General features: G+C 44.8%; 1 protein-coding gene across 1 annotated transcript in view; it reads right to left on the reverse strand.

Moving 5' to 3' along the window:
* CACNA2D1 (calcium voltage-gated channel auxiliary subunit alpha2delta 1) overlaps nucleotides 1-13,975 on the reverse strand; it is a 555,905-nt gene that overhangs the window by 88,493 nt on the left and 453,437 nt on the right. Inside the window, exons 13-15 of the mRNA XM_084811840.1 lie at nucleotides 9,629-9,707; nucleotides 8,033-8,082; nucleotides 6,210-6,299 (exon numbers count right to left, since the gene is read on the reverse strand). Coding sequence (XP_084667966.1) covers nucleotides 6,210-6,299; nucleotides 8,033-8,082; nucleotides 9,629-9,707 — 219 coding nt within the window. The remainder of the gene's footprint in view (nucleotides 1-6,209; nucleotides 6,300-8,032; nucleotides 8,083-9,628; nucleotides 9,708-13,975) is intronic.

Genomic DNA, 13,975 nt, shown 5'->3' on the forward strand with positions numbered 1-13,975 from the left:
TGTTGTTGTTGTTTTTGCCTGCCGTGATAGGCTACGTAAATACTTACGTAGCCTATCATGGCAAACAGCAGATGAAAATGGTGGCTGTGGCAGCCGGTCGAAAGACCAGCCACCGCTGGAGCTGCTGCCATCCGGAACATCCGCCCCAGGTAAACTTCGTCCCGGGGGGAATCCGCAGGGGGGCAGGCTGTTCTGCCATGGATTTCGGGGGGCTGAATGCCAGTGCATTTGGCCTCACTGAAATCCATGGCGGAATTCTCCGCCATCCCTAACCACAAGACACCACAGGATATGCTGGCTTCCAGGACTGTGTGTGTGTGATTCTTATGTAAGTACTGATGCGTAAGCCCAGCCCCAGTGCCACTGCACTGATACATTTGTCTAGCATCCATGCAGTCCTGCTTGGCTGTGCAAGAGATATAGTTAATTGCATAGCATTTAGGAGAGGCTTATCCTTCTTTCTGTTTTCTTTTTACTCCAGGCTCCACTAGAATCCTGATTATGTGTGCATGGCTCTGATTCAGATCAGGACCAGTGCACATCGGAAAGGGAGAATTAAACCTCCACCCTGTTTACATCCCAAAGATCCCCCTCCACCACATGGGAACTAAAAAAATAATCCTGCGATAAAAGGTAAAGGTGTCCCCAACCAGTTGTGTCTGACTCTAGGGTGCGGTGCTCATCCCCGTTTCTAAGCCAAAGAGCCAGCGCTGTCCGAAGACGCTTCCGTGGTCATGTGGCTAAACTAAACACTAAACACCGAGGTGCACGGAACGCTGTTACCTTTCCCGCCGAGGCCGTACCTATTTATCTACTTGCAATTTCTTGCTTTCAAACTGCTAGGTTGGCAGGAGCTGGGACTGAAGACGGGAGCTCACTCCGTCACGCGGCACTCGGGTCTTGAACTGCTGTCCTGCCGACCTTCTGGTCTGCAGTTCAGTGTCTTAACCACTAAGCCACTGCGGCCCTAATCCTGCAATGGAGACTTATAAATATGCTAGGGCATAGAACAAATATCCAGAAACAATATTCCACTCCTTATGGCTCATTCTGAAGGTCGACTTCAGCTGCAATGGTGCAGATAAAGGTTTGTGTGGCTACAGATATAATGGCACACTGTTGTTTAACCCCCATACAGGGGACGGGACTTTCAGGATACAGACAGTGGGGGAGAAGGCTTACGCCACCCCTCTTGGTGTGTGATGGTCCTGATCCAAATCAGGGCCATGTGCACTTACTCTAGAGTAAAAAAAATTGATAAGCCTCATCTACTTGCTATGCAATTAATGTAATGTGCAGTTTCACCCATACTGTGCTTTGGGTAGAGTTGAAGACTGGATGTGGAATGGGAACAGGAGAAATGAGAACATACTGAGTGTGATTCTTAATGTAATCACAGAAGCTCAGGATCCCTTGCAACTATGCAATGCAAATGAAGGAAACTATATTTCAATGGCAAACAATAGTGTGCCATTGTATCTGTAGCCACACAAACCTTTATCTGCACCGCTGCAGCTGAGGCAGACCTTCAGACTGAGCCATAAGGAGTGGAATACTGTTTCTGGGTATTTGTTCTATGCCCTAGCATATTTATATAATTTCATTGCTATTTATTGCAGAGGGCAAAATAAATACAGTTTCTGTGTGGAATTCATTGAAAGATGAAGCAGTGCAATGGTTTGTTTTGTTTTGATTGAGCTGCCTAATCCACAACTTTCCCCCTCTCCTTGCACGTTCTTGCTTTTGTGCTGACATTTAAGAACAGGATGTGTAGGAAGATATGAACTTTCTCTGTGACATTTCCAGTAAGTACCTCATCAGCAACCAAGAAAGAGTGGTCAATGAACTTCTGAGCATCGGAACTATAATGATACAAAAGACTGACCCACTTTGACGTGGACAACTCATAATAGACTGATTACATTTTTAAAAAATAAAGGAAGACATCACACTGTAAACCTAACAGGAAAAGGTAGAATGTCAACTGGTCATATGGGCATGAGTGTATGGCCTACAGATTAGTATATTACCGTCACTAGTGAAGTATTTGAAATGTGTATATCAATGTTATCTCCTTCAAGTGGCAAAGCTTTTGATAGCAATTGTTATACTTTTGTAGTTTCCCACACAGATCTCCATTTTACATGTTCCCAGTGATAAACTAAGCAGCCAGGAAGATGTTGGGTTGTGCCAAAGAAAAAAATTCTTGGCCCTAATCCAGATGAAAATAGGTCTGCTGTCTTTATGTGTTGAACCAAGATTTCCATACAGTTTAACCAAATTGCTTAGCAGAGCCATTCAAACAGAAAATAGTTCTCTTCAATTTCTTCATGTCAAGTCAAAGCAGAGGAAAAGGCCCACCTTGCTTAGAATACTTCTCAAAATCAAAGTGGTGCTTAATCTCTAGAAAAAGAGGGGGCATGGTTCAGGAATGTCTGGAAACATCACCCTCTGAACCAGAAGTCCCCTTCCCCACAGCTGCCATATCTGGAGGATATTCCATAGGAGCTAAATGGTGAAGGATATTCAAGTCTGTAACTGCTCAGGGGCACTTCATTCTCTTCTTATTTCATGTGATCTAGGCTTAAGAACTGACACTAGAAACAGAAGTGGGGCTAAACCCTGGTGCAAAGAGAAGCCTTGATATCAAGACTGCATGTGTGTGTGTGTCTGTGTGTGCGTGTGCATCTTAAAAACGACAAAGAAGATAGACAGACAAACCCACACACACTTCCATGCACACAATGAGTTACTCTCCTGGAACCAAGGTTGGAAGGAGAGGATTGTCTGCTGTATCTCTTAGGCCCAAGACAGGATAATTAAAGCACCCCTGATGCGTACCTGTTCAGCCTTCAAGGAAAGAGTCTCACAGCTGGATTGCCTTACAGTTAAGTCCTTCCTAAAACTAAAGCTACCTCCCAATATTGTGTTTCAGCGCCACTGGTTCTTCTCCAAACCTCCGGGGAACCCTTGCCCTTTTAATTTCTGACATTCTTTTCAGTATTGGAAAATAGTCAGGGTCAAGTCCCCACAGATGCTTATTTTCTGTAGCCTAAACTGCCTAGTTCCTTCACGTTGTCCTTGACAGGAGGGGGAAGCACAACTCCATATTTTTCACTGCAGGAATGGTGATGTTATCTCCCAGAGTGATATTTGCCAGTGTTGTAAACTGAGCGGGGGTGGGGTGGAGGACAGGTCCAGGCTGACACATGATTCCTTTGTTAGGAAGGCTAGGCTCAGAAAGTGAGTGGCCCAAGGACACTCACAGAACTTCATGACTGATCAGGGACGTGAACCAAGGTCTTCCCAGCACTGTGTGTGTGTGTGTGTGTGTGTGTGTGTACACACTTGCCTATGGCTCAACACAGCTGTCTGCATTTTTGAACTCTTCTTAGGGTGTGCCTAGGGTGGCTGTTATGACAAGCCCCTAAGAACATGAGAACATCAGAAGAGTCATGATGGATCAGACCAAGGTTCCATCTAGTCCAGCATTCTGTTCACACAGTGGCCAACCTAGGGATTGGTGGAGAATTCTGCCACAGACTCCAGTGAGGCCGGATTCTTTGGAATCCGGCCCCCCGGAGTCCGTGGCGGAACGGAGCAATCCCCCCCGCCACCCCACAGAATCCCTCCGGGACGGACCTACCTGGCGGCGGAGGCGGCTCTGGCTCCTCTCCTGGACGCTGTTGGGCTGCTGTGGCCACAAATGGTGGCCGTCGTAGCGGCTGCCATTTGCGTGGCTGCCTTTTGCTGTGATAGGCTATGTAAATACTTACGTAGCCTATCACAGCAAAAGGCAGCCACGCAAATGGCTGATTTGCGGCTGCAGCAGCCCAGCAGTGATTTGCAGCTACAGCAGCCCAGCAGCGGCCGGAACTCCAGCTGCGGCCAGAGAGGATTCTGGGGGAAGGGACAGAGTGCCTTCCCCCCACCGTGGATGCCCCGGAATGGAGCAAGGTAGGGGTTTCCTACATCCCTACAACCAGCTGTCAACAAGGAACCCACAAGCAGGGCATGAGCGCAACAGCACCCTCCCACCCATGTTTCCCAGAAACTGGTGTACATAGGCTCACTCACTGCCTCTGGCACTGGAGGTAGCACACAGCCATCAAGATTAGTAGCCACTGATAGCCTTCTCCTCCAGGAATTTGTCTAACCCCCTTTTAAAGCCATCCAATCTGGTGGCCATCACTACTTCCTGTGGTAGCGAATTCCATAGTTTAACTATGTGCTGTGTGAAGGAGGACTTCCTTTTATCTGTCCTGAATCTCCCACCGATCAGCTTCACAGGATGACCCCGGGTTCTAGTATTTTGAGAGAGGGAAAAAAAGGCCCCCTTTCCACATTTTCCACACCATGCATAATGTTGTAGGCCTCTATCATGTCTCCCCTTACCCTCCTTTTTTCCAACCTAAACAATCCCAGCTGTTGTAACCTTCTCTCATAGGGGAGATGCTCCAATCCCTTGATCATTTTAGTTGCCCTTTTCTGCACCTTTTCCAGCTCTACAGTATCTTATTTTAGGTGTGGTGATCAGAACTGTACACAGTATTCCATGTGTGGTCGCACCATAGATTTGTATAGAGGCAGTATGATGTTGGAAGTTTTGTTCTCAATCCCTTTTATAATTATGCCTAACATGAAGTTTGCCTTTTTTAGGGATGTATGAAAGTTCCGCCAGAGATCTTGGGGAGGCCAAATGCCAGCGCATTCGGGGCCCTGAAATCGGTGGCGGAACGGCCCGCCACCCCCCCGGGATGAGACTTACCTTGGACGGATCTTCCTGGCGGTGGCAGTGGCGGCTGTGGCGGCAGTTGGGCGGTGGCGGCGGCCGGTCTTCCGACTGGCTGCCGTCGCCATTTCCAGTTAAAAAAAAAACAAAAAACGTGATAGGCTACGTAAAGATTTACGTAGCCTATCACGGCTACGTTTTTTAAAAAAGTGATAGGCTATGTAAATGTTTACGTAGCCTATCATGGCTGACTTTTAAAACAAAAACAAAAAAATGCGCGTACGCAAATGGCGGCGGCCATGGCCGCCATCATTTGCATTCCTTATTTTGGCACATCTTAGTCTATGTAAACATTTACGTAGACTAAGACGGCGAAAATAGGGGGAACGCAAATAGCGTTGACGCTACGCTATTTGCATTCCCCTTATTTTTGCCGTCTTGGTCTACATAAATGTTTACATAGACTAAGACGTGCCAAAATAAGGAACGCAAATGGCAGCGGCCGTGGCTGCCAGCATTTGCATACGCGCATTTTTGTTTTTTTTAAGTCAGCCGTGATAGGCTACGTAAACATTTACGTAGCCTATCACAGCTGACTGCAGGGACGCAAACAGCAGCGGCTACGGCCGCCACCATTTGCGTCCCTGCTAGCCAGCGGCCGGATGTCCGGCTGCTGGTGGAGCCGGCCGGTGGCTCCGCAGAATCGCTGCGGAGCACAGCCGGCCAGCCAGGATTCCGGGGGGGGGGGGGAGGAACGGAGCGCCTCCCCCCCAACCATAAACATAATTCGCGAAAGGTAAGCACCTTTCGTACATCCCTACATTTTTTACAGAGGCTGCTCACTAGGTTGACATCTTCATTGGGCTGTCCACCACAACCCCGAGATCTCTTTCCTGGTCACTCACCGCTAGCTCAGATCCCATCAGGCTATACTTGAAATTGGGATTTTTTGCCCCAACGTGCACTTTTGTCCTGCACTTCTTAATTCACCATTACACCACTGGAAAGCAGTACTGGTTTACCATGAATTAATAGAGACATATGAACTCAAAACAACGCTTCTGTTGATAATAGCTGTGGCCTGTTGTGCCACATAAACACATACGCAAGTCCTCCTCATTCATGGAAGTGCTGCTACTTATCCATGATGATACTTCCATCTTTCTTGGGACAGTGGCAATGCAGCCATTTCCCCCTCTTATACGAGAGCATTTAATTCCCTTTTTTTCCTGTCTGTAATACTTTACAATTATCCTTGGTGAACTGAATTCTTTTGCTATCTGCCTTGCACTCCACTGAGATCCTTTTGAATTTTTAGCCCATCCTCCAGAATGTTTGCAGTCTCTCTCTGTTTTGCATCAGCCACATTAACAGGACCACTACACTGCCACATTTACATGAAATTAATTTTATTTTTAATGATTTTATATTTCAAAATATACTTCCTTTAACTATGTAATACCAGTGGACATCTTACCAGTGCATCCAGGTAAACATTGGTCCACTGGACTTGTTTGGCTTGTTTTCCAGCCAGAACCATTGGTCTCCCCAAAACATCCAAGTATTCCTGTCAAAACAAAGCAAACATTGAGTCAGCTTGTCAGTCATTAAGATTTTTTTAAGTCCAAAAATAACACTCAGGTGTAAAGCCTTCTAACTAGAGACAATTGTGCAATGATGTTTTGCAATCAATAATATGAATGTTGTTGGCTAGGCTGTTTGTCTACGGCAGGGATGACAAAACCTTTTTTCTGTTTTCGGGGCACAGTTCCTCAGGGGTAATTTGCAGGGGGCTCATTCCAGAGGTGGGCAGGACAGAGACAAAAGTGGAGGGCACCCCTGTTCTCTCTCTTTCTCTACCGCTCCCTTCTCTCTCTCTCCCCCTCCCTCCCCCCACTCTCTCTGTCTCTGTCTCTCTCTGTCTCTCTCTCCTTCCCTCTCCCTCTCTCTCAGCCACCCCCTTCCCCTCTTCCTCCCTATCCAGCAGGCTGCCAGGGGAAGGACAGATCATTCTTGCCCAAGGTATGACATAATCATTTGCAGAGGTCTTTTCAAATTAGGCCAAGGGCTGCTTGAAGCCTAGGGCTGCAAGTTGCCCACCCCTGGTCCAGCACAAGGTTTCTCAAACTTTCTGAACTCTTCTAAATCTACTCAGTCCTTCAACCACCAGCAGGCATTTTTTGCAGGTGAGCACATAGAATCTTTGCACACATGAAGCCCATTGCTTGTGTATATAAAGATCTCTGGACTGGGAAACTAATTCACCCCTGGCATTAGAAAAGAACTAGAGTAGGGCACCTCTGAATCCCTCCTAAAACCAACCAGCTAGCCTGGAAGGAGGTGGGAAGCAGAGAAGCTGCTCTGGACAGAAGCTCCCATATGTTCCCTGCTTCTCCAGCTTCTGCGATTAGCATAGCAGTTTGGGTGGCTGGAAATACTAAACTTCTACTGCTGGAAGGAAAGCATGGCGAGCTTCTCCGATGGAAAGCTGAAACTCATGGCTCCTGAAAATGTGCTGCATTCCCCAGGGGGTCCCATCAGCTCCCGTGAGTATGGCCAATTGCCAGGGATGTCTGGAGTTGTAGTCAACCAACATTTGGAGGGGAACAGGTTCCCCACTCCTGGTCTTGAGGTATGATGTCCCCTCTGGGTATAGGAGGTTGCATGCTTTGAAAAAAAGAGGGTATACATGTTATATTCTGCTGCAGGTCATCCAGTAGAGCTGACTGGAGGTAGATAGGTGGTTCCTTACAACTTGATCACCACCCCAGCCCACTTCTAGCCAGATCTTCCCAAACCAGTGAGCCTTTACATGCTCCAGCAGCATGATGAGTTGAGCCCACAGAAAAGTGGCTTCCATGCTGCTACTTTAAAGGGCACAATGTAAACTTAACATGTAGGCTCACTACCATAATTGTAGGCTCATTACCATGGAGCAATTGGTTCAGATGGCTTTCTAAAAGCATTAGACAAATTCATGGAAGATGGACCTATTAACGGATATGGGAGCGAACTGCAGAGCACGGTTTGCCTATGATCTTCTCAAGGTACCCATCTGGCCACTTGGGAGACAGAACACCGGCCTCAGTGGGTTCTTCATCCGATCCAGCAAGGACACTCTTACATGCTTCTCTGGAAATATCATTCTGCATAAATACATGTGAAAATGCTTTGTTGTCCAAAACCATGCAAGTTGTCCAAGACCAACCCTGTGAGCTGGACTCCCAGAAGCTCTTATATAATAGCTACTTTTCATTCAAGGAGTTTTACTTACGAGTATGTATGTTGGTTTTTAAATACCTGTGTGTTTATTCTAATGGCACCAATGGAAGGAATTTCATAATAGTAACCTGAAACAGAAAACGTAAAACAAAATGTGGAACTTTAATTGCAATATTTATTTATTAAATTGATAGCCTGCCTTTCTACCAAAAACAGTGTTCAAGGTGATTTCTCAAGGTAGCCTCCTCTACACAAGAGCACTTGAAATGGGGTAATACTAGAACTATGTGACTGGGGTCGACACTAACTGTCACTGGCTGAGGAGGACTCCAAAGGTCAGGCAGCAAATCCCCCTCATGATTGGCTTACTCACGTAACACTGGTATTCAAGGATGGGGACTTTGCCACAGCGAAGCAACTCACATGCTGCTGGTGGTTATCAGTGCTGGCGCCAGGTTTTGGAGAGCCTTTGGGTGAGACACTGGGCCGTCCTTCCCTCAGGGAGTTTACCTTCTCACCACCATTGACACGAGTTGCTATTGCTCCTCATCCTCTTTCTCATCACTGCTACCGCTTGCTTTCTTGGCAAGCAGAGAGCCAGTGAGCAAGTTGGCAGTGACATCTACTGCTCCTCCTTCTCACCACCCCCATTGTCTGGGCCGGAGCGAGTGGCAGGTGAACAAGCTGATTCCAATGGTGAAGAGGGGCAAGTCCAGCGGGCTCCTGTCAGTGGGCTGCTGCTGGGGTGTGGCCCTCAGCAAGTGCCCGGCCATGCCTACCCTTGATGCCAGCCCTGGGTGATATGTGTGAATGAGGCCTTGGCTGCCTCAAATTCTGAAGTGTGCTGAGGATTAGATTTAGAAATGAAGTTCTACTTTTCCACATTCTTCTCCATATTTTAGAGCTCTGAATTACCTGGAGTTGCTTCTAAAAGAGGAACTGATACTTTTAAGAAATCTCCGGAGCTTCTCTTCTTCGTCTTCTTCTTCCACATTTTGTACAGAGCTGTGGACTCAAAGTTTTCCTCACTCTTCAATTCATTAGGTTCATTCTCATCTCCCACCACCCAATGAATTACCAGTGAACATGTTTGCACTGATAAATCACTTCAAAAAGCAAATTTTGATGCAATCATGTGCATTAAGATTCTTTTTGTGTGGTGTTTTTGCAATGTGTAGTGCACATGTGTGTATATCACTAAAACACCACATAAAAAGAATCTTGATGCAATCCTGCATGTGATCACATCACCTGTCTGCAGTGTTTTATCTATGCAGTAGGGCTGATAGTTCTTCAGAATTCCAAGGCCCAAGGATCAAGAGCTAGGGCTTGGTGGGGCACCAGAATTGAGGGGAAGCAGAATGCAGGGAACTGTGAATGGGGGGAACAATAAAGGGAATGGAACCATAGAAATCTTCTCATCCGTAATTAAATTACGCTCAACACTTCTCCAGATTTGCTTCTGATCTGGTCTAAGCAATGAAGGTATTTACTATTTTCTACAGTCATATATTTATGGCATATATATTTCCACCCACACAAGAGTCATATATTTATGACATATATATTTCCACCCATACATCATAGTTTTCCAGGTGGTTTACAAAACTTAGAAGAGATCTAGGTGGCACTGAGTGGTAGTGTTGTGATAAAGAAACACAAATACAGAATTACCTTTATTTTCACAGGCCATCCATTGTATGGGTCCCTTGTCATAATTATGTTGACCAACAGAAAATGTAAACACGCGGACCTAGGAAAATTTAAAAAACAGGTGTTGAATCAATTTGTCAAAGAAAAAGCATCATTTCTTTTTTTAAAAAAGAGGATAATTGTGAATATCAAACGACTAAACATGTCATTTACAAATGGATTATCATGTTTTCTTCACCTTTAAATTATACTGCTTGCATTTTAAAATGTCTCCAAATTCCTAACATTGGGTACTGTGACTAGTAGAGCTTATTTTTCAATACTTTCCTAAGGAAACAAACTGGTCACAAATTCAATTAAGTGGTGTTCTTGCCTAAATAATGTGGAAGGCTTTTAGGTATTTAGGGCTACTGAAGATTAGGGATGTGTGAACTCCCCCCTGTCCAGGTTCTCTGGGTGCCCGCCCAGGCCCTGCCCCCGCTCGCCAGTCCCTGGACTGTGCTCAAGCCCTTCCCGTATTCGGCGAGCAGCCCACACTCACCCTGGAGGTCTTGTCGAGCTCTGCAGTCACCATTTTTTGAAAAACAAAATGGCGATCACAAAATGTGCATATTTGCATATGCACAAAATGTTTATTTTGTCAATGACATATTTGCATATGGGCAAAAAATGTGCATTTCTGCAAAATGCGCATTTTCGTGCATAGGCAAATATGCACATTTGCAAAAATCTACATTTTCAGATATGTTTCAGATGCGCATTTTTGCGATCGCCATTTTATTTTTTAAAAAATGGTGACTGCGGAACTTGATGAGGCCACTGGGGTGAGTGCAGGCCACTCACCAAGCAGGGGCAGGGAGAAAGCAGGGGTAGAGAGCGAGCAGGGGCAGGGGCTCAGTGCGCAGAGCTTGGGGATGCAGGCGGGGGAGGGGGTTCCGCCTGATTCCCAGACAGAATCAGGCACCCACACCATTCTTACTGAAGATCTGAGACCATAGTTAGAACCTTCTTATCACCAATCATCACCTCAAACACAACATTTTTCAGTGGTGCCATTCATACATTCAGTAACCATCCATTATGTGTGTAATCAAGTTATATACGAGCATGTATGAATCAGCCCTAAACATTGCTTAAGTTGCAATGTTTTCTTCTTCTTCTTAACACTGGTGAATGAACAGGAACATCCGAAGTTGTACTATTAAACTAATTCACATACACTCCTGCGTTATGTTGTAATCATTCAAATAACATTGGCTTTACCCTTCTATGTGCAAAAAAGCTTGCATCTTTCACCCCTATTAATACCTATTAACAAGAAAGGATATTTGATTGTAAATAGAAAACATCAGTACTTTGACATTCGGAAAGAAAATTTTCTGAGAATGAGACATTGTTCCATATCAAATTCCTGCCACCTAGTGGAGAGCTCGTGACATATCTTAAAAGTTTCTGCTTTCCATAAGAAAAGAAAGCACATACTTTGCATGCATAAAGTCTCATGTTTATCTTGGAGGGCTGGGAAAGACCTCTGTCTTTGATCTTGAATAGCTGCTGTCAGTCCTAATAGAGAACTTAGCTAGATCCGTGTAGCTTGATTTGGTGTAAGATAGCTGCTTAGATCATACACATAGCTGTTCCATAAAGGTCACCCATGATGATAGTTCCACACTACCTCTGGTGACCATCCCTTGTATGAGTTCTTCCTGAAGTTCAGAGAACATGGTGGAGGGTTGGTAGTCTGTATCCCTTTGTGCTGGTGTTGTCAAAAGGCAGAAACAGCGTGAGACGCTTGTGCTACTTCTGTCTTCCGCAAAAGGCGGAACAAGTGAAGTGGAAGGATATCCAGTCAACTGACATGTGGAGAGATCTGGAGAAAAGTGGGTATGTCTTGTTTAAGGGCCTTTGAAGAAAGGCAGAAGCAGCATAAATCTTCCATGCACTTTCTGGGTTTAGTAAAGCGAGCCCAAAGGAAGACAGATCCTTTCTCTTACCTTAGTCCCCTTATACAGAGAGAAGACTTATGGGATGGGAAAGCTCAATGGCTTGAAAGCAAAGCCCAAATTTGGGGGGTCTCTGGTCATATCCTCCCCGCCCCCATTTGCACAAGTGAATCTTTCCCTTTGATTCTAAATTTAGCATGTGACAGTCTATCTTCCAGAAGGGACCAGCTAGCATGCATGTGGATATAAGGAAAACATGCTTGCTTTGTGCATATATCCCGGATTTGTTCCTCAGCTGTATCCATATTAGCAAATTACCTGTTATTGACACCCGCTGTCAGCACTTGATACAGCTAAACCACTACAGAGGAAAAAATAAATATAACTGTAGACAGTGCCAAGCCATAAAATGCAGGCTTTAAGCGTTTCCTGACAAACTGCGTTTTTCTTCTCTTTTACATAGAAAAGAAATGTACTTCACGTTCAGACAAAAATGGTTCTATTTAAGCTGTTAGTCAAGGTTTTGCATACCAAATGGATTTTCAGGTGAATTTTCAGTTTGTCATGTCATATCCTACCCTATTTTAAGGAGCTGGATGCAGAAAAAACATTCACTGGAACATCCTTGGAACGCTGGAGATCAATTCATTCTACTGAGCAGTATAAGAAGCAAAGTCAAAAGGAACATAGGAAGGATTATCTCCAGTTAGGAAGCTGTTATCTAAATTCTTTATTTTTATTTTACTGTTGCTGATCTAGAGCTGTACTGAATGTCTCCCTTGGGAGGTGAACGGGAACAATTTCTGCAACTCTGTATGTGTGTGTGTGTGGGGGGTGGCATTAAAGTGATGAGGTGATCTTTCTTCTTAATTTCCCTTTAAAAAGGAAAAACAAAACTTAGGTGCAATCCTATGTATGTTTTCACAGAATAATGTCCTACAGATCCCAGCAGCCCCAGTGTTGGGAATTGTAGGACTTTGGGTGTTTAAACATGCATAGGATTGCACCCTTACTTGCCAAATGCAACTTAGCACCTTTGCTGCCACACACTTTAAAACTGTTCTCAGGTTCACTGCATTGGGGAAAATATGGCTGCCCTCACCAGGTCTCTTCCTCTAATAGGAAGAAACCCCCACCCAAACTTTGCCTCCCACATCCAAATGGTTTGGGAGGGTCTTCGTATCCCCCCCCCCAAAAAAACCCTCAGACATTTGGCTGGGTCAATCATTTGGCCAGATCTATGCTGATCCAATGCACAGCAAGGACTGTGTAATCTAAACATTTTATTTTAGCTTGGAAAAGCTACATTTTCTTGAGTTATCCCTGTTAAGAATGCAAACTGATATTCACATCATGACAAAGTCAAAAGCTGGAAGTTTTTAGGGACATAAATAAAATCTCACATCTCATTCAATCTGATTTCTGTCATTCCCCCCATAACATCTAGTAATTTATTTCAACTCCTTCCTGTCTTTTAATCATATTGGCATGGTGACTGATTATTTCGGATAATTGTACATTATGAAGTTATCCTGTATCTTTGTATAGATTATCATTGCCAGGATGAATAGGTCTAGTAAATAGGTTATGCTTGTAGATTAGGATTTCCTATGGCCTTTCTAGCACAAGAGGCGACTCTACACATGGACGTCACCAGATGGTCAATATCGAAATCAGATTGATTATGTCCTTTGCAGCCAAAGATGGAGAAGCTCCATACAGTCAGTAAAAACAAGACCTGGAGCTGACTGTGGCTCAGATCATGAGCTGCTTCTTGCAAAATTTCGGCTTAAATTGAAGAACGTCGGGAAAACCACTAAACCGTTCAGGTATGACCTAAATCATATCCCTGATGAATATACAGTGGAGGTGAGGAATAGATTTCAGGGATTAGACCTGATAGACACAGTGCCTGAGGAACTATGGACGGAGGTCCGTAACATTGTTCAGGAGGCAGCAACTCAATCCATCCCAAAGAAAAAGAAATGCAAGAAAGCCAAGTGGCTGTCTGATGAGGCTTTACAAGTAGCTGAGGAAAGAAGGGAAGCGAAAAGCAAGGGAGAAAGGGGAAGATATACCCAACTGAATGCAGAGTTCCAGAGAATAGCAAGGAGAGACAAGAAGGCCTTCTTAAATGAACAATGCAAAGAAATCGAGGAAAACAACAGAATGGGAAAGACTAGAGATCTCTTCAAGAAAATTGGAGATCTCAAGGGAACCTTTTGTGCAAAGACGGGCCTATTAAACGTTTTGTGCAAAGACTAGTCCTATTAAACACAACAGGACTTACATCTGAGTAGACATGCATAGGATTGTGCTTCTAATTATGAACACAAAAGCACCTTCAGAAGTTATTCTCCAAGCTTTCCAAGAATGTGTAGAGGGGAGTAGTGTCAGTTCCAGGTTTTGGGGCAAGATACCCTTG

The sequence above is a fragment of the Heloderma suspectum genome, chromosome 7 (assembly GCF_057233095.1).
Source record: "Heloderma suspectum isolate Gila_16-S chromosome 7, 16-S_ref, whole genome shotgun sequence".
Lineage (NCBI taxonomy): Eukaryota > Metazoa > Chordata > Lepidosauria > Squamata > Helodermatidae > Heloderma > Heloderma suspectum.